This window comes from Podarcis bocagei (assembly GCF_964188305.1).
Source record: "Podarcis bocagei genome assembly, chromosome: 11".
NCBI lineage: Eukaryota > Metazoa > Chordata > Lepidosauria > Squamata > Lacertidae > Podarcis > Podarcis bocagei.
In genome coordinates, this window is record NC_138136.1 from 50748235 (window position 1) to 50773042 (window position 24808).

At 45.4% G+C, this 24808-nt stretch overlaps 1 protein-coding gene across 2 annotated transcripts in view; it reads right to left on the reverse strand.

Annotated features, from left to right (window-relative positions):
- Positions 1-24808, reverse strand: part of LOC308597363 (E3 ubiquitin-protein ligase NEDD4-like) — a 121924-nt gene that overhangs the window by 53481 nt on the left and 43635 nt on the right. Inside the window, exon 1 of one of the 2 annotated variants that reach the window (XM_081213286.1) lies at positions 1941-1964. The exons of the other annotated variant lie outside the window; for it this stretch is intronic. Within the exon in view, the coding sequence (XP_081069412.1) occupies positions 1941-1943 (3 nt within the window). The 5' untranslated portion in view covers positions 1944-1964. Of the gene's footprint in view, positions 1-1940; positions 1965-24808 lie in introns of those variants that run through there. 2 annotated transcript variants of the gene reach the window in all.

The window sequence follows — 24808 nt, forward strand, 5'->3', positions numbered from 1 at the left end:
TTCGGACTTCCTTCTCAGTAAATGTACACCTCACTTTTTTTCCAGTGGTTTAATGGGTAAAAATTTGCGTACTTTGATTTCTTAAGATGGTTTCTTCAGACAGCGAATCAATAAAATGGGTCCGATCATTTGGTGCGGGCATCTCAGTTATTTCAAACCATTACTATAAATTACTCTTTCCAAGAAAGCATTTATGACAGGGCACCAGGAATGTTTATCTCTGAAATTGCCCCATGGATCTGCTTTTTCCCAGCAATTAACAGCTGCTAATCTGTAAATGACTCCTGTGCAGTCAAGGATGAAGCAATGCTGGAACAAGGCAAGGTGTAGCTCAGAAGGAGGAGGCCTTCTGGCCACTTGACTACCAAGTCTGGCAGTCCCAGGAGTTTCTACAGGGGATAAGGAATGTCACCTGACCTACTCTGGCCTCCCAGTGCTTGGTTCCTTCTCCAGTTCCCTCTTTTTGCCAGAACTGGGTGGTGGTGCACAAGCCAGATCCTTAGGTTCATGACTTAGGTTGCCAGTTAAACACCAGGGTTGGCCGCAAACCCAACTAATAAAGATACTTGTTTTGTTGCATCTTAACTTGACCGCTTGCTCCTCGCCCTGCTTGCCTTGGATATTAACACAGTCAAAGATTCTTCAGCAACGGGGAACATGATCTTTGCTATTTTCCACTGACTGAACACCGTCATATACATGCGGCACCAAGAATTGACTTCCCTCACCTCCAACTACTGAGTGCACTTATTGTGGAAGATTCCCCCACTTGCCAAATGCTCTTCTCATCAGGCCTGCCTACCCTGCCCCGACGTTAAAAGCACAGGCGGGGAGAAGAGCAGCAGATCTTTTTCCTACAACACGGAAATGCAGAATTTGATTTCAGAAGAGACCAGAGGGTTCCTCTAAGTTTTGCTGCGAGCAGGCAGAAGAGTAGCAAGGGTCAAAGGGAGCTTGTCTGCTCAGGTCTAAGACTTGTGTTTCTGCAAATAAGGATGTTGGGAAAGGGTGATAGCTCAGTGGTAGAGCACTTTTTGGCATGCAGAAGGTCCCCAAAAAGCACAGATTCATAGAATTGTAGAGATGGAATGGACCATGTGTGCAATTCAGGGATCTTTTGCCCTTACCTGATCATTTTAGCTTTTTATGTGATATTTCACACATATTTCGAAAGCCACTTCTGGAAATCTAATGGAATCTAGCCAAGCTTTAGCACTCATTTCTGCACTAACCTCTTCCCATTAAATAACCCATTTGCAACCTAATCAACTTGGAAAATCGCAAGTGCTTTGTTTTGCCATTTCCCCACGGTTTTCATGATCCCACTTCTGCCACTCACCGGTTGAAATCTGGGGCAGTATCCTTGCATACAGTTCTTCCCCACCATTTAAAAATTTGTCAAAATAAAAAAATTTCTTCCAGTAGCACCTTAAAGACCAACTAAGTTAGTTCTTGGTATGAGCTTTCGTGTGCATGCACACGAAAGCTCATACCAAGAACTAACTTAGTTGGTCTTTAAGGTGCTACTGGAAGGAATTTTTTTATTTTGACTATGGCAGACCAACATGGCTACCTATCTGTAACTGTATTTAAAAATTTGATGCAACATGGCAGCGTGTCAACCCAAAAGCCAGTTTCCCGTAACGCAACAGGTAAGACGGTGTAAAAGGAATGTTAGAAAACCAGGAAAAGAAGAAATTGCATTATAAACCGGGAAAACTTAACGCAATAAACCCCATGTCTGAACACAGCCTTGAGCTAGATGGGCCAAACATCTGATTCAATTTAAGTAAGGCAGCTTCTTGTGTTCCTAGATAAGGCACACTCCCATTCTTACAACAATGTGTTTCTATGTGCTGGCATTAGTGAGTCACAAAGCCAGGATCCAGGACAGAAGAGGCAGTTGACAGGACTCAAGCTAGCAGCAAAAATAGCATTACCATCTAGCTGCACAGGCCACGATTTCTGAGTCATCATCATAGAAACGCTTAAGCTTTCATGAACCCTGATCAAAGAAAACTTTGCAGCTCACAACTACTCTCACTAACTCTAAAGTTAACTTTCTGCCTTAAAAATAATAATAATACTGAAATCTCTTCCATGCTGATGAGCACCGCCAGGATTCACCACCCTAGCATTCTCAACCACTACTGATGTGGCCAGCCTCTGCCATAAGTAATATTCCTCCTTTTCTGTGCCTCCCATCAGTTTTCATTCTCCCCTGCTTCCACTTAGGACGCCCACTCCACACAGCGCTGTGAAGTCCAGTAACGCAGCACATATCGTGCTGGTTAAAAAGAAAAAAGTAAGGAAAGGTGTGCAAGTCAAAACACAGCCACCCCTGTTCTGTTCCAAATCTAATACAGTCATACCTTGGGTTACAGATGCTTCGGGTTGCACGATTTCTGGTTGCACACCGCACCAAACCCAGAAGTACCGGAAAGGGTTACTTCCGGGTTTCGGCACTTGTGCATAAGTGCTAAATCGAGCTTTGCGCATGTGCAGAAGTGCTAAATTGCGACCTGCGTGTGCACAGCTGCAGCGCTGCAGGTTGCAGACGTGCTTCCTGCATGGATCACGTTCACAACCTGAGTGTCCACTGTAGTCCTAAGGGAACATTGTCTGACCAGAAAGAGAAAAATCAGATACAAAATAGAGTCCTTTGCAAACATAACCATACTAAATCTTCTATCTTAGCAGGCATTTCAAAGACGTTTTCTTTGTTTTTTGCGATTAATGTCAATTGATTTTATCCACTATGTGCTTCTTGCAATCTTTACACTTAGAAGCTCCTGTGATTATGGCGGTTGTTTTCAACCAGGGTGCCTTAAGTGATGGTCGGGGTGCCGCAAGCAACACAGGACTCTGTCCCTCTTTCCTTCCCTCCCTCCTCTGATGCCCTTTCGCATCTCTGCCTCCCAAAGGCTTGCACGGCTGTTTGTTGCAGCAGGAGCCCTGGCTACAAACATCCCAGGTGCCTAAAGGGCTGGCTAGGGGGTGATGGTTGCCAGAAACCGAGTCAGCCTCATAAAAGGGGTGAGGGGCTGCCAGCTGTGCAGGCAAGGGGTAACATAACTGGGCTCCTGAACCCCACAGGGGAGCCGCAGAAAGAATGTAGTTGGTCAAGGGAGCCATGGACTCCAAAAAGGTTGAAAACCTCTGGATTAAGCAGTATTAAAGAGCAGCTACAATCAATAACCTGCAATGGCGCAGCTAGAGCCCTGCAGCCCAGAGCCACTCCACATTCCAATGGCCATTGAGGGAGCAGAAGGGAAAGCAGGCAGCAGCAAACGCGCATCAGCATCTAGGCTGGCATGGCCATACCAGAGTCCACAGCATCCTTTCTTACTTATTATTTTTAAAAAATTAGTCAGTAAGCAGCTATTTAAACACGTGCATGCCTACAGATGCTCGTTTCATTATTTTGGACTTCAGAATTTAATTGACACACCACCGCAATAGTGCCCTAATGCATAAGAAACAGCAGCACTTGCACCCGGTCACCAGGAGACCAGTATTAGTATTCTGTTGTCTAAATTTATGCCTGTGGAAAATTAAACGAAACTCTGTATGTATTTGCACTTTGCAATTTTAGATATCTACTAAAGGTGGACACCCAGAAAGTGAAAAGCAACAAGCGTATAGGCCTGCAAACATGTATGTCAAGCAGATGTGCTTCTCAGGGGAAGGGCTGTAATCCAGCGGCAGAAAATCCCAAATTGAAACTCCAGGTAAGGCTAGGAATGCCCCCTGCCTGAAACCCCAGAGACAGCTGCCAGTCATTTTAGACAATAATGAGCTTGATGGATCAAAGGTCTGGCTTGATACAAGACAGCTAAGTATGTCAGGAAGCTCTGAGTTTTTGAAAGTTTTTGCCTGTATACATTGTGAAATGGCCCTTTAATCTAAAGGAGTTTGCACAGCAAGACTTTGCAAGGTTTCTATTCTTACACTTGGCAAAAGCAGCCTAACATTTTTAAAGAGAAAAAAAGGAAGGAAGAAATCCACCCTGGTTATATAAGCACTCGAAGCAAATGTCCTAGTTTTTACAACATATATAAAACCATCCTCAGAACGACAACACGATCTCACTGGAGCAATTCAGACCTGGGAACATTTCCTCTCAGTGAACACTCTTACCTATGAACCATGACTTTTTCACCTGCAAAGTTTTGAGCAGCACACCCGCCCCGCAGCAAACACACCTGCCAGTTGGCAAACAAGTAAGTTTCGTGTCGGAAAAGCCGGGCAGGATTATGCCAGCGAAAGTGCATTAATGGTTTTGAAACTATAACCTGAAGCGCTCCTCTCTATATTGCATGGGACTGAAGCTTCTCCCCCTATCAGTAGGCCCCTCTCTCTCCCCACCAAAAAAAAATATGGACAGAGCTTCTCTTTGCCCTCTTTGCTTACCCTTCCCAAGCGTCGAGACACATCCAGCACCAGCCAGCGACGCACGGAGAACTGAAGAGTGCCCTCGGAGTTCCGAGAGCCGCCACTCCCAAATCAACTTGAGAGCTGGGAGTTGAGCAACAGAAACCACTCCTACCCCCGAGATGGGTGTGCCACCTCTTCAGCAGCACTTGAAAATCCTGGAACCTGCCCTGGCACAGAACGAGGTCAGGTGCTTGAACAGAGAGCTACTGTGCTGCGGAATGAGAGCGTGCCCGATATTGAAGAGAGTACAAAAGTAGGCAATGCAATACCTGCTCTTGAAAAGTCACATGTGTGGGGGTTTTTTTCCAGCGCCCTCCACTCCCAAAAACTGTCCTGTGCCTTTAATAGGGTGGTGGTGCTGTGGGTTAAACCACAGAGCCTAGGACTTGCCAATCAGGTCGGTGGTTCGAATCCCCATGATGGGGTGAGCTCCCGTTGCTCGGTCCCTGCTCCTGCCAACCTAGCAGTTCGAAAGCACGTCAAAGTGCAAGTAGATAAATAGGTACCACTCTGGCAGGAAGGTAAACGGCGTTTCCGTGCGCTGCTCTGGTTCGCCAGAAGCGGCTTAATCATGCTGGCCACATGACCCGGAAGCTGTACACCAGCTCCCTTGACCAATAAAGCGAGATGAGCGCCGCAACCCCAGAGTCGGTCACGACTGGACCTAATGGTCAGGGGTCCCTTTACCTTTACCTAACGTAGGAAACTGGGCAGAGTCAGACCGACGGTCCATCTAAGCTCAGTAATGTCCAGCTGCAGCTCTCCGGGGTTTCAAGCAGGAGATGCTCGGGATGGAACCAGGAACCTTCTGCAGATACTCTCTCGCTGAGTTAGTAATCCACAATTTAACCACCTGAAACTTTCCCCCATCCCTTCATTCTCCAGCTCCGTTGTTCAGTCCGGACAGTGAGATCCAGTTCTGAGGGCCCGCTGGAGATTTCCATCACTGCGAGAAGTGATGTTACTTGGAAACACAGGCAGAGAGTCTTCTCGGTAGTGGCGCCCGCCCTCTGGAACGCCCTCACATCAGATGTCAAGGAGATAAACAACTATCTAACTTTTGGAAGACGTCTGAAGGCAGCCCTGTTTAGGGAAGTTTTTAATGTTGGGTGTCTCATTGTGTTTTTCTATTTTGCTGGAAGCCACCCAGAGTAGCTGGGATGACCCAGTCAGATGGGTGGGGTCCAAATAATAAAATCATCCTCATCCTCAAGCCAGGAAAATATGCCACCTGTTTAATTTGTCTGTGTCAGGCTATTACGCAAAGAAGCCAGGACAATACAAGAAATGGCATCCTAAACCATGTTTTCTCTTTGATTTCTGTCCTCTGTCTTAGAAGCAGCCTGCTTATTCTGTTCAGTGAGAGAGGCAGATCTGAAAAACTGGGGACTTTTGCATTTTCAGAAAGAGAGCCATTGTTGCTGCTGAACTATGGGATGCTGACTTTGGAAATGTTGAAACTGGTGTTCTCCGCTAAGGGCAAAACAGATTTCCGGTTGATTGAATGCGTTGACTATTAGCAACTGTAGATTCTTGGGTTCCATTATCTTGGGCAGCTATTCCTCCCTCCGTTCCTCTCCTTTACAGTGGTACCTCGGTTTAAGAACAGTCCTGTTTAAGAACGATTCGGTTTACAAACTCCGCAAAACCAGAAGTAGTGTCTTGGTATGCGAACTTTACCTCGGTCTAAGAACGGAATCTGAAAGGTGGAAGGGCACCAGCGGCGGGAGGCCTCATAAGGGAAATTGGGCCTCGGTTTTAAGAACGGTTTTCGTTTAAGAATGGACTTCTGGAACGGATTAAGTTCATAAACATAAATACCGCTGTATTTTGCTTGGAGAATTTGATCACCATTTTATTTGGTTCAATGACGATACTGCCCTACTGTGTGTTCTGGATTCTGCCCCCGACCCATGGACCAGCACTACTGCCTATGTCTTTTGTATACAGTGGTACCTTGGGTTACAAACACTTGGGTTACAAACACTACGGGTTACAGACTCCGCCAACCCGGAAGTAGTACCTCAGGTTAAGAATTTTGCCCCAGGATGAGAACAGAAATGGTGTGCTGGCGGCATGGTGGCAGCAGGAGGCCCCATTAGCTACAGTGGTGCTTCAGGTTAAGAACGGTTTCCTGTTAAGAACGGACCTCCAGAACGAATTAAGTTCATAACCAGAAGTACCACTGTATATCGGGGAACATTAATGTTGCTCTTTTGTACTGTCATGCCTGCGTCAGACTTGCAGGATGGATTCCAGACGCCCAGCATTAATATCCAACCAGCCCCGAGCATTCTTATGCAAAGGCACAGATGTATTTGCCCGCGCTCTGGCCAATTATTAATCAGATATTCATGCAAACAGCCTTAACAAACCAAGGCGGGAATTGCTGCTTGTGGGCTCCAGGCCCATAATTCTGTTTCCGTAGCTCGGCTTTGCTCTGAATAGAAATAATTCATGGCAGTTTGGCGTTTTCTATGGGACTAAAAGATGCAATTTGGGTTAAAACTCCTAAAGGTGACAGAGACACATCTGCAAACAGTTACTTGCACAGGGACGCGGGTGGCGCTGTGGGTAAAACCTCAGTGCCTAGGACTTGCCGATCGCATGGTCGGCGGTTCGAATCCCCGTGACGGGGTGAGCTCCTGTCTTTCAGTCCCAGCTCCTGCCCACGTAGCAGTTCGAAAGCACCCCCAAGTGGAAGTAGATAAATAGGTACCGCTTTATAGCGGGAAGGTAAACGGCGTTTCCGTGTGCTGCGCTGGCTCGCCAGAGCAGCTTCGTCACGCTAGCCACATGACCCAGAAGTGTCTCCGGACAGCGCTGGCCCCCGGCCTCTTAAGTGAGATGGGTGCACAACCCTAGAGTCGGACACAACTGGCCCGTACGGGCAGGGGTACCTTTACCTTTACCTTACTTGCACAGAAGGCTGGATTGCAGTTTGCCCGTGAATGGAGGCAAATTCAATACAGTGTGACCTCGGAACTCGAACGGCTTCGTTCTCGAATGTTTCAGCTCCCAAGTGCCGAAAACTCGGACATAAGTGCTGTGGTTTTCAAAAGTGTCTCAGAACACAAGGCTTCTGCTGTGCAAAAATCTAGCTGTCGGTCAATTGGAAGCCATGCCTCAGAACTCAAACGTTTCGGAAGTCAAACGGTCTTCTGGAACGGGTTACGTTCGAGTTCCGGGGTACCACTCTACTTGCATGTAGAGAAAGAGGCAGAGATAGCCAATCTCTGCTCTCTCAAGCTATCAGAGTTTTTGGTTACAACCTTCCTTGCCTAATATAGTCAAACCTTGGTTGTTGAACGTTGGACAACTGAGGCACGGCTTCCAATTGGTTGCAAGAGCTTCTTGCACTCAAGCAGAAGCCGCTTTGGATGTTCGAGTTCTGAGGAACGTCTGAAAACTGGAACATTTACTTCCAGGTTTTCGGGAGCTGAAACTTTCAAAAACAGAGCCATTCAAGAACCAAGGTTTGACTGTAAACAGAGCTGCTGCTAATGGAAAGCCCAGGAGCCCTGAACCATAGAACTGTTTTGTTGGGCCCCAGATCTCACCTCCTTCCCCCACTTTCTTTTAAACATTTTTAAAAATAATTATCTGCTTACAGAGTTGCTGGGCAATTTGCAAAGAGCATGCAGGTGAGATCCTAGCCAACCCCCAACTTAAATTGCTCAGGCACATAAAATCAGCATGCACACAGCACATGCACATTTTATGTAAATCCACGCTGTGGGTCTATGCCTTGGTCTTTAAAGTGCTTAGTAATGCCCTCACGTTATAAGGCAACTGCCACTCTAAGGCTGCAGGGAAACTGCACAAGCAACTGAAGGCACAGAGAGGGAATCTGCCTCTGTTCTGGTCTTTGAGCCAGCCTTTCCTAAAACGGTCGAGGAAGTAGACCAAAACACAACCATAGCAAGAACTAAAATCATGTCTCCATATGGTTCAGTATCCTTAGCCTGCAGTTAACTCTAGCCAAAAGCCGCTTTTTGGAAATAAGTCCAGAAGGACCCCATAATCTGTACTTCCCACCCATCGCAGCTCCAATCCAGCCTTGCTAATTCTTCTATCCTTCTTAACAGGAGGTAAAGGGCAATCTGAAGAAATGAAATACCAATGGCCTAGGTGCAAGCTGGAGAGCGGGACAAAAAAGATAAATGTCATGTAACACAGCTCAGTCGTGAGAGTGTGAGACTCATAATCCCAGGGTTGTGGATTCGAGTCCCGCTTTGCAGGTGGGTGGACTAGATTGACCCCCGCGGTCCCTTCCAACTTCACATTTCTATGATTCTAACATATTGCATACCCTCCAAGTGTCCCATTTTAAGCAAGACTTCCCGCCCTGGCTTCTGATTCCACAGCGCGGGACTAAAAGATGAGTGGTTGTTTTTTTGTTCCGTACTGTGATTCAGTTGGCTCACACCAGAGTACAGGACTAAAAAAAACCACGATGAGGGAATTCCCCTGTTGGAGGTGAGTGACAGGGTTGGCAGGATTGGGGTGTGTGCCCTTATTTGCCCTCTTGAAATTTGGAAGGGTATGATACAGTAATTATAATAATAATTATATTATTATTACTACTATTATTCGAAACAAAATAAAAAAAATCCTTCCAGTAGCACCTTAGAGACCAACTAAGTTTGTTATTTGTTTGAGCTTTTGTGTTGTTGTTGTTGTTGTTATTATTATTACTACTACTACTACTACTATTTTTTCCGCTTGGAATGATTCGGCATGGTTTCAAGATGGCAGAGGAAAAGCCAGATTGCAGCTTGCTCAGAGGGTTGGTGAGGGCAGCAAGCCAGGCAGAGCGGTAATGTTGCAGCTTTTCATTGCCCTGTGTACTGCCAGCTTAGCACAGTGAAACCACCCCTCATAAATCTGATGGGAGAATGAAAAAAAACAAAACCAGACGCTGATCAGCAGTTGCCAGCTGAAACAGTTGTCAAAGCACACACACAAGCAACCGTTCCTGACCAAGAGAAGTGGGAACTTGGGGTTTTATCAGAATTGCCCACAGAAGCTTAACTTCTTCCAGATGTTGCTAATTACTCCCCACAGGGGATATGGGCAACTCCTGTTTTATTCTGCTAGAATCACATATTTGTCTTTTGGGATCCGTGAGCATGGGGAGAGAGGGGAATGTTCCTCAAACTCAGAAATAGTTATGGCTTTTCTAGCAAAAGGAACGAACTCTCCTTTGAGGTCCGTCTAATACCATGCAGAAGCCCAGTCCAATGGGCAAATCATTCCCTTAAAAACAGTATCGCTCATAATTTTGGCACAGCTCAGTTAAATACGATCCCTTCATTTCTTCCTTCGGTGGAAAAATTGAAGTCTTTGGTGCATACTAATAAGCTCTTAATCTTTCTTTCTTTATTTTATTTTAATCCTCTCAGCTACGCTATGCAAACAGACACAAGAGCAATAAGGAAAAAAAAACACTTTCCTCACTTGTAACCAATTGAGCACTTTCCTCACTTGTAACCAATTGAGCACGTGCCCTGGCAAAAAGTTTCATTAACTCTCTATTAAGCTGTTAAAGCAGTCAACTTCTGTGAAAAGTCAACAGCCAACTAATTAATTAGAAAAACGTATTACGCTGAAGTACATCATGCAACGCAGCTCAAAATGGGATCCAGACCTTAAATTCGGTTCCATTTCAGATCAAGTCCATTCTGGCCTTTGCTAATCTAGTGACCTTCAGAGGTGATCAGAACTTCAAATCCCATCAACACCAGCCAGCAATGATGGGAGTTGTAGTCCAAAAACATCTGGCGGGGGTACCAGACTGAAGCATTCTTGTTTATTCTGATATGCAATGGTCTTCAGCCATTAAAAGAGGCTTCAGCCATTAGCAGAGTTCTTCACCTGGAAAAACAGAGGAACTGGAGTTTAAATCCATTTCTGCCCCATATCTCAGTGTATAGGATGCATATCTGATCAGAAAGCACTCTTCCTGATCATGTTGCATACTCCAAGCAGTCAACCCCAACACTGGAAACATGATTTGCCCCAAGCCCATGTTGATAACAGCAACGTATTCTGAGGCACCCTTGAAGAGATCCACAAGAATTTCTCCTTTGAGTGTCTAGCCCTCGTGAGGTGTGGTGGGGGATGGGGCACAGTGCAAGAAATATTAAAGTTGTTGAAATAAATAGTATGCTTTTAAATTTAGGATTACAGGCACACAAGACCTCGGGCCACACTGAAATTAAAAGGAGTTAATTAAAAGGAAAAAGGAAATGTAGGAGAAAAAAGAAGAGAAAGAAATCTACAACACTTTTGCTGTCAGCCTTTGGCACTAGACTGGGACACGGGTGGCGCTGTGATCTAAACCACTGAGCCTCTTGGATTTGCCGATTGGAAGGTCGGTGGTTCAAATCCCCGCAACTGAGTGAGCTCCCCTCGCTCTGTCCCAGCTTCTGCCAACCTAGCAGTTCGAAAGCACACCAGTGCAAGTAGATAAATAAGCACCACCACAGCGGGAAGGTAAACGGCATTTCCGTGTGCTCTGACACTCGCCATGGTCCTCCATGCGCCAGAAGCGGTTTTGTCATGCTGGCCACATGGCCTGGAAAAGCTGTCTGTGGACAAACACCGGCTCCCTTGGCCTGAAGGTTGATGAGCGCTGCAGCCTCATAGTTGCCTTTGACTGGACTTCACCGTCCAGGGGTCCTTTACCTTTTCACCTTTTACCAGACCTGCACAAACAGAAAACCCAACAACGCCCTACAGCATATAACACTTGTGCCCAGATATCTGCACTGATTGCTGATCTGCTACCAGGCCGAATTCAATTTATTAGTAAATAAAGCCCTTAATAATTGGAACCAGTTTACTTATGAGATTCCCTTATCCCAAATGTGTCCACTCAACTGCTTTAATCAGTGGAACTGGCATTTTTACAGGTGTCAAATAATACCTGCAAAACATTGGTGAAAACTCGATCGTTTAGTGTAATGGCAGCAGCACATTGGAACTCCCTGACTATTAATATCAGACATGCGCCTTCACGGTATTTTGTTGTTGTGCCTGCTGAACACATTCTTATTTAGAAAAGCCTACCCAGATGTTTAGAAAACCTGTATGAGTTTTAATTTGCTTTAGCCTTTTCTATTGCAATTTTAACTTTCTATATATTTTAAATTATGATCGTAAATATATATATTTTAAGTGATCATTTTATGGTTCAATCTTTTTTGTAAACTGGTATATAAATTCTGTTAAAGAAACAAACAAACAAATCAAACCAAATTCAGTCCTCCAGCCAAGAACCGTGACCTGCAAAAGTGTCTGACAAAGCCGTTTAAAAAAAAATATTCCAGGGCAAAAAAGTGAAAAACAACAACAGGTGATTTCTTGCAACCCTGGTGAGCAGAGTAGTACACAATTCTGGTTTGTGGGTCACAAAAATCTTACAGCGCTGCAGAATTTTCTCAATGGGAAATAAACACATACACAACTTTCCAGTGAAGAAATTTCACAGCTTTGTAAGTCTGTGCATCGGTCTAATACATTCTGAAGGGTACTGCTAAGCACTCCAATGGTTTATAAGTGTTTCAAGTTCCTGGTATGCGGAAGATAAGGTGATGCAGGTGAAAAGCCAGCCGCTTTCATGCGGTTTGCCTACAGTAGGCATGTCCAAAGTCCATTTCAGGGGCCTAATTCGGCCCCTGTGTCAGTTTCCTGAGGTAAAATCGTAAAAAAAGCTCAACAACTTCAATCCTAAAGAAAGCTCAACAACTTTGGTGTTCACTTCATCAAATCTCGCCCTCTTTGAAAAACGTTTGGCAGTGGCGTAGCGTGGGGGGTGCAGGGGGGGCCGGCCACACCGGGCGCAACATCTGGGGGTTAGGGTTAGGGGGCGCAAATCCACGGGTTAGGAGGCGCAAATCCATGGGTTAGGGGGCGCAAATTACTTGCCTTGCCCCGGGTGCTGACAACCCACGCTACGCCACTGACGTTTGGACACCTCTGGCCTACAGAAACATTAACACGAACCACCATTGTGGAATAGTTAATCAGGAAAGGGGAATTCTGAGCAAAGGGAAATCAGATTGTCACTAATCTCCATGTCTTCCACACGGATGCTGACCAAGGGACACAGCCCTCTCCCTGGCCATGGGTGGGAAGACAGCACAACTTACTGATTTATTATTATTTTATGAACTTTATATACTGGCTTGATTGTAGAAAACCTACAAAGTAAAGGATAAAACTTAAAGCAATTAAAACACTCAGCCACAGCAACGCACTAAGAACCTAAAAGCTTCCTTAATAGCTTGGTAGGCTTGTCTAAACAAAGATGTTTTGTTTTTAAATCTGTGTTGTCCTCTCCAACCCACCAGGCACTCCCAGGCCAAATTCATATAGTTGTAACCTTGGAAGCCAAACAGAATCTGTTCCGGAGGTCCGTTCGACTTCCAAAACATTCGCTAACCTAGGCGCGGCTTCCAATTGGCTGCAGGGCTTCCTGCAGCCAATTGGAAGCTGTGTCGGATGTTTGGCTTCCAAAGAACGTTCGCAAACCGGAACACAAAACGTTCGAGTTGCAAGGTGTTCAGCTTCCAAGGTACGACTGCATATGTCAGTAGAGCATGAGACCCTGAATCTCAGGGTTCGAGACCCAGCTTGCACAAAAGATTGCAGGGGGCTGGACTGTGTGACCCTCGTGGTCCCTTCCAACTCTATGATTCTACACCTACACACACACACACCCTAGCCTTTCCGAAAGCCCCAGGAAGCAAAGAATGAGAAAAATAATACAACAGAAACACATTTCAAGCATTAGAAACATCAAAAAGCATTTGAAACAGCCACATACCCACAACGGCTAATAGTTTCAAGATTTTCGGGAGCAGCATCAAATGCCTGAGTGAACAGGAATGTTTTGGTTTTTAAAAAATTCCTCCTGAATGCTAATAAGGGGGGTGGGGAGAGAGAGACACACCTCACCATGGAGGGCATTCCACAAACAGGGAGACATTATTAAGGTCAGTGTCGAGAAAGCACCACCCTCTGACGGCATCACCAATTCTAGGGGCCCTAAGGGAGGTACCTAGGGCAGGTACTCTCTTAGGTACTTGGATTGCAAGCCATTTAGGGCTTGCAAGGAATTGCTAGCCCCTTAAACTGGGCCTAAAAGCTGGCGCGTAACCAATGCAGCACTTTCCCGTTCCAGCCCGACTCAGCACCCTCGCAATTTATTTTATTTAAATGAAGCTGCCTTTGGTCTATTTGACCTACTCTGACAGGCAGCAGCTCTCCAGTGTGGTCTCTAGCACAGTTTACCCCCCCCCCATCACCTGCTCCTTCTACCTTGGGATGCAGAAGACCTTGGTTTTGAAGCATACAGTGGTGCCCCGCAAGACGAATGCCTCGCAAGACGGAAAACTCGCTAGACGAAAGAGTTTTCCGTTTTGGAGGTGCTTCGCAAAACGAATTTCCAATGGGCTTGCTTCGCAAGACGACAATGTCTTGCGAGTTCCTGCTTTTTTTCCCCCTCCCCCCCTTTTCCAAGCCGCTAAGCCGCTTATTAGCTGATCCGATCAGCAGATAAGCCGCTAAAAGCCGCTAATAGCGCTAATCCGCTAATCTGTCAATGGGCTTGCTTCGCAAGACGAAAAAACCGCTAGACGAAGAGAATCACAGAACGGATTCTTTTCGTCTTGCGAGGCACCACTATGCACTTTCGATGCTGAGATATGGTTCTCATTCCTGCCTCCCCTCTGGAAAGCTAACTGGCAGGTGTTCCATAAGCCGGCACTCCAACCTGGGGAGGGGACCAGAGCTTAGAAGCTTGTCCCCACTCATTTTATGACTTACGAACAACCTAGTCCAGCATCGTGTTCTCACAGTGGCTAACCAGACAGCCATGGAAAACCTGCAAGGAGGACACGCACACAACAGCACTCCGCTGTGATTCTCTCTTCCCGCCATCTCTCTCTCGTATTTTTATTGATAAAGTAAAGGTAAACCCTTGGATGGTTAAGTCTAGTCAAAGGCGACTATGGGGTGTAGCGCTCATCTCATTTTCAGGCCGAGGGAGCTGGCGTTTGTCCACAGACAGCTCTTCCGGATCATGTGGCCAGCATGACTTAACAGAACACCATGACAGAAACCAGAGCACACGGAAAAGCCGTTTACCTTTCCACCACTTGTCCAAAGGTATTTAAAGGTATATAAAAATTCATACCCATCACAAAGTATCTTTTTTAATACACTGAAATACTTAATAATAATAAAAAGAACAGAGGCAGAAATAATATTTAGAAAGGAGAGAGAGAGGGAGGGGGAGGAAGGAAGGAAGGAAGGAAGGAAGGAAGGAAGGAAGGAAGGAAGGAAAGGTGAAGGAAGGGAAAAGAGAGAAAGGAATAAAGAAAGGTGGAAGGACTTCCAGTTCTCAGTCTTGCTGCTAAACATAGTATTCACACATTAACGTCCAACCATTCTGTCTATAAACCAATATTCTTTCAGTCTTCAAATCCAGATATTGCAAGTTCATTTTCTCTTTCACGCAAAAAGTCCATAAAAAATGCCAGTAATGGTTTTCTCTAATTAAACAAGTTAACTTTGCCATCTCATCTTAGTCCAATAGTTTTAGCCATTCTTCTACAGTGGGTGCCCATTTATGATTCTCAGCAAGCAGTATTTTAGAGGCATACTGCATCCGGCTGCCTTCGGGAGAAGAAAAGGCTAAGAAGCAAACCCTACTCAAATACGCAGTGGAGTCCCTAAGATGGCGCCTTGTACGCCTCCTTCCGTCAACTCCTGCAAGCCACGCTGGTGCCGAACAAATTGCTCTGCTTTCCTTTGGACCCCACCAATGAGGCCGGGGGGGGGGTGTCTTGCCCCAGAGGCACACTCCACAGTCTCTCCAGACAGATGCCAACAACTGCACCTGGAAGGTAAGGTTTCTCCAAGTGCGTGGAGCACGGAAGGGCATGCCCAGAATCTTCCATTTCGGGGGCTCTGAAGGGTTTTCCCAGAAGGAGGTTCCAAAGTTCCTGGTCAATAGTCCCGAGGAAACACAGAAGGAGTTCTGCATCCTTGACTAATTCCGCCCAAGTAGCAACTTCCTCAGCGGCCAACCAAATTACCATTACAGGATTACAGCTGTGTTTAAATAGCTCCCACTGATAAATGGATAACAGCAGTGAAGCACCACAGAATGTTTTGCTGCCGCAGGGCCAGAGGATAAAAACAAGCAACTGCAGTGCGGAGACCAGAGCCTGCCGTATCTGGCCGCATACCTGAGGTTTATCTTCAAGTGTTTGTCACAGCAGCCCCTGCAACCACAAACCACTTTTAAAAACAGTGGCGACAGCATGGAAAGAACAGGCTGAAGTTCAGCAGGAGATTTTTATTTTATTTTTACTGAACATAAAAGCCCGGGTGCGTGTATTTTGGATACTTGTTATGTTTAATCGGTGGGTGTTTTGGACTAAGGAAAGGTTCAGATGCAAGGCCAAATAAATAAATTTGGTTTTATGTGCCTGAATCTCAAACACATTCATAGGAACATAGGAAGCTTCCTTATACAGAGTCAGACAGCCGGGTCCACCTAGCTCAGTATTGTCTACACTGGCAGCAGCTGTGCAGGGTTTTAGGAAGAGGTCTTTATTATGTTTTTATAAATAATTATACGACCTTCCGTAGACACCTGAAGGCAGTCCATTTATGTGTGATGTTCTGCTGTGTTTTTACATGTTCTGTTGGAAGCTGCCCAGAGTGTCTGCGGCAACCCAGTCAGATGGGCGGGGTTACAAATAATAAAATTATTATTACTGTATTTTTTGCTCTATAAGACTCACCTTTTCCCTCCTAAAAAGTAAGGGGAAATGTGTGTGCGTCTTATGGAGCGAATGCAGGCAGCGCAGCTATCACAGAAGCCAGAACAGCAAGAGGGATCACTGCTTTCGCTGCGCAGCGATCCCTCTTGCTGTTCTGGCTTCTGGGATTCAGAATATTTTTTTTTCTTGTTTTCCTCCTCCTAAAACTAGGTGCGTCTTATGGTCTGGTGTGTCTTATAGAGCGAAAAATACGGTGATTATTACCAGGAGATGACAAAGGGAATTGAATCTAAGACCTTCTGCAAGCAAAGCAGATGTTCCACCATTGCCCTACCCTGTGGGAATGATCCTGGGCAATGCCAAACTACAGTTAGCATCGAAGATTACGAGTTTGCAGCAGACGTTAAGATTCATGGTTTGAACCTCTCAATTTACAATGAGGTCAACTGCCTATACACCAGTTGTCACAGCGTGAGCTGCCTAAGAGCCTGGCCTGAGCCTTCCCACAATCACAGAGTTTCTGCAACCTGAAGATGGAACATGGAGGGTTAGAGCCTACACAATTTTGCTTGTATGGTCTATTTTTTAACCTAGTATACCAAAGACAATCAGGGTCACCAGCGTGCTGCCAGAACTTCCCATGGCATCCAAGAGAAGTTTCAGTAAATATCCTGTCTACAACTGAAGCCATTATACAGTGGTGCCCTGCAAGACGAATGCCTCGCAAGACGGAAAGCTCACTAGACGAAAGAGTTTTCCGTTTTGGAGGTGCTTCGCAAAACAAATTTCCTATGGGCTTGCTTCGCAAGATGACAAGGTCTTGCGAGTTCCTGCTGGTTTCCCCCCCCCCTTTTTCTAAGCCGATCCGATCAGCAGATAAGCCGCTAAAAGTCGCTAATAGCGCTAATCCGTCAATGGGCTTGCTTCGCAAGACGAAAAAACTGCTAGACGAAGAGAATCACAAAACGGATTCTTTACTCACTGTACCATGCCGCCCCAAGCTGCCATTTTGTAAATAATAATAATAATAATAATAATAATAATAATAATAATAATAATAATAATAATAATATATTATTTGTACCCCGCCCATCTGGCTGGGTCTCCCCAGGCACTCTGGGCAGCTTCCAACAAAGATTAAAAATACATTAAAATGTCACACATTAAAAACTTCCCTGAACAGGGCTGCCTTCAGATGTCTTCTAAATTTCAGATAGTTGTTTATCTAGTGCCCATGGCACTCTCAACATTCCAGATCGGCCAACAAAAAGCTACCAACTTTCTCTTTACAGTGGTACCTCGGGTTAAGTACTTAATTCGTTCCGGAGGTCCGTTCTTAACCTGAAACTGTTCTTAACCTGAAGCACCACTTTATCTAATGGGGCCTCCCGCTGCCGCCGCACCGCCGGAGCACGATTTCTGTTCTCATCCTGAAGCAAAGTTCTTAACCCGAGGTAATATTTCGGCGTTAGCAGAGTCTGTAACCTGAAGCGTATGTAACCCGAGGTGCCACTGTACTTCCATTTTCAGCATGTGTGTTTTGCCTAAGGATCCCAGGCAACAGCTGGGTTTTATATTTTTTTAAAAAGGGCAGGGGAATCAAACAATCTATGCTTCTACAACCCAGCAGCGCTGGAGAGAGCCTTCCATGTAACTTGCATAGCAACTAGCAAGCCCTGATCTAATTCAGAATGTCTCTTCCCACCCTCAATCTTAGAACCATGACTAATTGCAGACGCCATGCTTTCAAAACCAAGCCAATCGCCCACCCACACTTCTGTTTGTTGAGCATCCAGCCTGATGAAGGGTTCAAAAGCTCTCCCACTATTTCACGGCATTTTTGGTTGATTCCAAAGCCTTTGACAGCTGTACATCTTGCCTCCGCGTTCACAGACCAATAATACAGCTTTCTTCGATCTTTGGGAAAGCAAAGGATGTCTCAGGAGGAACAGGTGGGAAGAAGAAAGCCAACTTGTACTTCTAGCCATTTCAACTCTCTGACTTTTGGTCTTTCTGCAATCCAGTTTTTGGCTCGCAGCAGGATTTGTTTTCCATGGGAGCTAAAAATAGATTAGTTTCCCCTTGAAAACATACAATAAAAAAATACTTCAACACACACAAAAATTAGCAGAAGCATATATTGTTGGGGAAAACAATTCAGAAAAACAGAAAGTATCAATTCTGTAGGGGGAAAACAGCTGTGGAAGCCTGTAGGGTGGTACAGACATTTGGTTTTTCGAACGCCATAAACCCAGAAGTAAATGCTTCGGTTTTGGAACATGCCTCAGAAGTCGAACATGCCACACGGCTTCCACTGAGTACAAGATCCTGAGGCCTAGCTTTCAGCTATTGAGTTTTCGGTTTTCAAACGTTTCAGAACTCGAACAGTCTTCGGGAACGGATTACGTTCGAAAACCAAGGTACCACTGTATACAGTGTGGGCCCCACACTGTGGTGATTAAAGGGAGAAAAGGATTTACAGACCTGATCAGCACAACACAGGGTGCCAAACCATGGTTTCTAGGGACTGCACAAACTATGGTTTCTGGGAGAGCAGCTTAAAGCAGCTTTGCTCCCTGCCAATCCTGTTTGCTTGTGCACTGCACCGCATGGAACTAAGCCAAGATTTAAGAATATAATGCTGCATCAGGTCACAGTGACCAACCAGAATGCCTATGGGAAACCCCCAAGCAGGCAAGGGCCCTTTCCCCTCCCCACCGTTGCCTGCAGAAACTGGTATTCAGAAACACCCTGCGTCAGTCATAGAGGAATTTGCATAGTGCAAAATTGCACAGGGCCCAAAATGGCCGCTATGTTCTCGCAAGAAAAAAAATCACAGAATCCCGGTTTTTCCAGGATACTTGCAGGTATGTTAACCACGAGCTATAGCCAAGAACAAACCTGGTTTTGGCTTATTATTATTATTATTACTGATTTATTAATCACCTTATAAATCACCATCTCAAGGTGATTTAAAAACAGCTAAAAACAGAACAACAAACACATTTAAAACAAGACTAAAACCCAAACAGGTAGACCCATTCACCCAGCAGGCAAAGGTTGTTTGAACAGAAATGTCTTCAGTTGATTCTGCAAAGTGCAGATAGTGGATGCCTGTTGTTCCTCAATGGGAATGCTATTCGACAGAACATGGGTAACCACAGTTATTGTGTCATGTGAACCGGGTCAACGTAGATCCAAATTTTACCAGGTTTCTCTAACAACATGACACCCCAAATAAAATTACCGGCAGTGATGTGAGCTGTACATTTTTTCCACCAGTATTCCCCCCCCCCCATACAAATGGTTCCACTTTTAGAAAAGTATTTGTCATAAAATTAATTAGTAACATAATGAACAGATGCAAGTCAAATTGGGCAAATAGGCTAGATACAAATCTGAAATCAAAGTTATAATTCACTACTGTATTTTCAGATGAAATAGCCCCTGGGAGGCTCATATATTTATGCACACAGCTCGGCAGGCCTGCTATAATTAATGTTAAGGATTTCCAGTGTTCTCCCTTGAGATCTAAATAATGCAAGATAAGCACGTGCTGTTGAGTTGTGATGTCATGTTTACGAGAATCCCAATAATCCCCATTATACGTCTCTCTGAACACAACATATAAACCACACAAAATGTGCTTCGCTGAATTTTCAACCCCAAAGCAAATATTTCTGTTCAGCTGCTTTTGGCTATTAGATTAATTTTTTTCAGATATTTATACAGCAGATGTGTATTAACATAGTGCTCATTTTTAGTTGTGTTTACGAACAAGCTAAATCGGAACTCTGGGGAGCAGAACATTTCCCCAATTCTAAGGGTTGTAGCAATGCTAGTTTTACTAAAAGTAGACCCATTGGAATTAATGGCTATGAGTAACATGTGTAATTTCCATAGGCCTACTTTGAGTAGAAACGACCCCCCCCCCCATTTTCCATAAATTTCTAGTCACAGGCTGGCCTGAGCACATTTCATTGGAAGGTGGTAGCATGTCTGATATTGAAGCTCCTTGTGGGTTCAGGGTATTTAAGTACTCCTTTGTAACAGCTAAGGAACAACCATAAGATGGGCCATTGATGGACCATCAAAATACATAGCCAGAACAAAAGAAATAAAATGTGGCCAATAGCTTTGGATCACAGACTTGGTCCCATATATCATCTATCCTGACACATCCAACATCTCTCCAACACCTTGGGCAGCAAAAGGTCTTGCTCAACTCTGCTGCCAGAGAGTTTTTAATTCATGCATAGGTAAACTCGGCCCTCCAGATGTTTTGGGACTACAACTCCCATCATCGCTAGTTAACAGGACCAGTGGTCAGGGATGATGGGAATTGTAGTCTCAAAACATCTAGAGGGCCGAGTTTGCCTATGCCTGCTTTAATCCATCCAGGCTTCCCAACCTGGTGCCCTCTAGGTGTCATTGGACTATACTTCTCATCAGCCCCAGCCAGCAAAGCCAATGGTGAAGGAAGATGGGAATTATAGTCCAACTGTAACAACCGTAATGTGGTGGTTAAGAGTTTTGGACTAGGACTGCAGAGAGCAAATTTCAAATCTCCAACTCGGACAGTCACTGCCTCTCAGCCTAACCCACCTCATAGGGTTGCTATGAGAAAAGAATTGGGAAGAGGAGAGAAGCATGTACGCCAACTTGGGAGGACAATTTGGATATAAATGTAATTGTAAACAAACAAACATCTGGAAGGCACCAGGTTAGGAGTATAGCCTACTATGATTCATAATAAGTTGGGACTTTGCGCTCAGGTCTGCAATCTAAAGGACACAACACAAAAGGAAAAAGAGACTGGGAGGGAAGAGGAAACTCAAACACTGTATCTTACAAAGTGATTAGAAATGTACTTCTGGTTGCAGGGCAGTAGAAAGAAAATGCCTGAAGCTGCTTCTTCTATAGCCAACTGATGGAGCCACTACCCTTTGCTATTTGGAGAAGGGGAGCAGTAGCTCTTGGTCTCCTAGCTGCTGTAATTTACCTACCCACCCCAGTTAAGGTGCACAGTACCGAAGGCCAGTCAGGTAATGTTGGCACATGAGCCAAAGAATCCCAGAAGCCCTCCTCCACTAGGAGCAAATTTAAACAATTTGCTGCACTACCCTGACTACACAAACGGCCGCCTCACTTTACCAGATGCTAGGGCCAGCCCTGGTTGCATATGCCAGAGGTATAGTCTACTACTCTACTACAGAGAGAGAAAAGTAGTATTGCTCCAAATGCTGGGGTAAAGGTAAAGGTAAAGGGACCCCTGACCGTAAGGTCCAGTTGCGGACAACTCTGGTTTGCGGCGCTCAATTCACTTTACTTGCCGAGGGAGCCGGCGTACAGCTTCCAGGTCATATGGCCAGCATGACTAAGCCGCTTCTGGCGAACCAGAGCAGCGCACGGAAATGCCATTTAACTTCCCGCCGGAGCGGTACCTATTTATCTACTTGCACTTCGTGCTTTCAAACTGCTAGGTTGGCAGGAGCAGGGACTGAGCAATGGAAGCTCACTCCGTTGCGGGGATTCGAACCGCCGACCTTCTGATCGGCAAGCCCTAGGCTCTGTGGTTTAACCCACAGCGCCACCCGCGTCCCAGTGCTGGGGTAGGTGATGGCTATTCATGAGTTTCCAAGCTGGCATCTAGATAGTCCTGAATGAGAGGAACAATATTGATTATTAACACACAGCAAAAAGCTCCTGTTTTGCAGCCATTCTCTCTCACCTGCTGCCATTTCAGCTTAACTTGTCTAGAGAGCAGATACTATTTGTGGAAACCACTCACAAACCTGCATTCCAGGGCCCTGGAATGGCAGCGTCTCAGAGTCTGGGGCTGTTATCTAACAGCAGAAGCAGCAGCAGCAGCAGCAGAACACACACACACACAACCAGGAAAGTGACTGCAATGAAATCGTGAGGCTGAAAGTGCTACAGATTAAAAGCAGATTGCTTAAGGAAGTTGGCTCAGGGACAGAGCAAAGGTGGGAAGGCGGCAAAGTGCTGAATTCATGTTTTATTCACAGCTAAGAAACGTCAAATGCATTTAGAGTCGGAGAAGAGGAAAGTGAACTTGAGCACAGAGCTATAAAGCAAGTGATGTAGGATAACGATCCGGCAGATTCATTCAAGGCCTTTGGCACTGCAGATTTTGCAACAACGCAATGCAAATTGTGTGGCCTGAAAAAATTATACAGGCTATTTGCATTAAATTAAAGGCTATTTCCTACTTTTTAAACAGACTCTCGCCTGTGCTCTGGGGTTTAATCACAACTCAAAAATTTGCCTTTAACCTCAAAAGCCAAGGATGAAATTCAGATTGCAAGTCTAAGGGAAGGGTTGTGCCTTATTGTCTTCACAGTTACCCTGTGGAATGGGTTAGGCTGAGAGGCCATGACTGCCCCAAGGTAATGCAATGGGTTTCATGGCTGAGTGGAAGATTTGAACCCTGGTCTCCCAGGTCCTAGTCTGACATTCTAACCACACCACCACACTGGCCAATAAAATAACAATGGCTTTGTTTCCACTAGTTAGGTTGGCAGGGATAAAAGCAGGGGACCCTGGTTGCTATAAATCTTAATAAACTACAGCAGCTTCAGAAGTGTCATGCATTGTTGGCACACACTTGCGATATTAAAAGCTATTAATTTCACGTTTAATGTATTTTATCCATATGATTGCGCTCCTGTATCACATTTCCTTCCATATGAGCCCAGGTCTGTCCACAGCACAATAAAATATCACTCTCAAAATGCAATTTAAAACTGTGTGTCAAAAAAACCCCACCAATGTTACAGCACAGCAGACAGGAATACTAAACTGTTGGGCTCCAGTTTGCATTTATGTTCCAAAAAGCCAGAAGCACCCCCCCCCCCAAAAAATTAAAAATCTTCAAGTGATGCTTGAAGAGAGACAAGATGGGGAATAAGTGTCACCAATATCAGGGTCAAATGCCACACAGCAGGTGTGAGGAACCCTTAGCCCTGGACTGGCAAACTACAGTTCCCATCAAGCATGGCCAACAGTCAGGAAAGATGGGAGTTGTAGTTCAGCAACATCCAAAAGGCAACAGGTTCCCCAAACCTGCCATATAGGAACATAGGAAACTGCTTTATAGTAAGTGAGAATCCATCCAACTCAAAATAACTCAGAATTTTCCGCTGACTGAGGCCTCTCTTTTTGCTACCTGGAGATGGCTGGGATTGAACCCAGGGTCATGTGCACACAAAGCAGCTGCTCTACCACTGAGCTACAGCCCTTCCCCTCTCTGCAGCCTCTCTGTACTTCTGCAGAATCCCAGCATACACCTAGGTGGATATCGCCCTGTCAACATTTCTGAAATGAAGAGGAAACAGAGCATGCTTAATCCATAGCAGCAGAGCCCTGCGCTTGGTGATGAAGAGAGACGTATGTAGAGAGACGTATTTACTGCCTCTCTGACTTTGCAGGCCATGCGGTACAAAGATGCAAAGTCCAGCCCATTCCAGCACTTGAAGATCTCCACGCTCCCAGATGGGGCACTGTGCAGAGGTGGGAGTGACGCAAGCACCTCTCTAGCAGCAACCAGCCACCAGATACCCAAAAGCTGAGTCCCCAATACTCTCTTGGTAGCATTGCCACAGTCATGCAAACCACAACTAGGTTCTTGAATTATAAGGAGAGACCTCTTTTTGGATTCACTCCTGCAGAAAATGACGAGAGACCCATGGATTCTATCTATCAATGGCCTCACTTATCGTCGTACAAGGAACGTGTGAGGCCAAGTATCTAGCGAATATAATGGCTGACGGAGGTTTAATGGAGATCAAAGTCCTTCTGGGATGGGGAGGGCCGTCTGCATCAACAGCGATTCTCAACGCAGGAAATGTCACCCCAACTTTCAGGTTCCAGCTGAAAAGCACTTGGAAGTGACACAGGTTAAATTGGAAGCTGCTGCACTCGCAAAATCACATCTGAAAACTTCAGGTGTGCAAATGGAATACGGTATTTCAACACAAAACCAAGCCTGAAAGCGTTACGGGATATTGTTTCCTTGCCCTGTTCTGCCTACTGCAAATTTCTAGCTCATACGACAGGTCCAATTGCTTCATTTTCATACAATGAACTCCTATGACTAATGTTCCATAGGTATCAATTCAGTGATGCCACCAGCAAGTTCCTTTATAGTCAGTGTCCCCAATGCAGATCATGTGGGACAACAATAAAGCTTCCATTGACATCTGAGAAGCCTCTGCACTCACAGGTACACCCCACTTGCCCCCTTTGCCAGGAGTTACTATTTTTCCTCCCTCCCTCTGGCTGTGGGAAAGCGAGCTATCTCTGCCTGGAAAACTACAGACAGTTGTGAGAGGAAGCGAGAGAAGTGCTAATCTTTCCCGCTTCCTCTTTCAGCTCCAGTTTTCCAGGGTGAGATCAGAACCTGAGAGGAAAGCGCAGCAGGGGAGCTGGCCAGGGAGAGAAGGGAAAGAACAGGTCGTCACTTACGCACAACCGCTTAGATGAGCAGCACCAGGAAATAAATGGATAAATCAATTTAAGCTGCAAAAAAGGAGCGAAAGGGGCTGGGG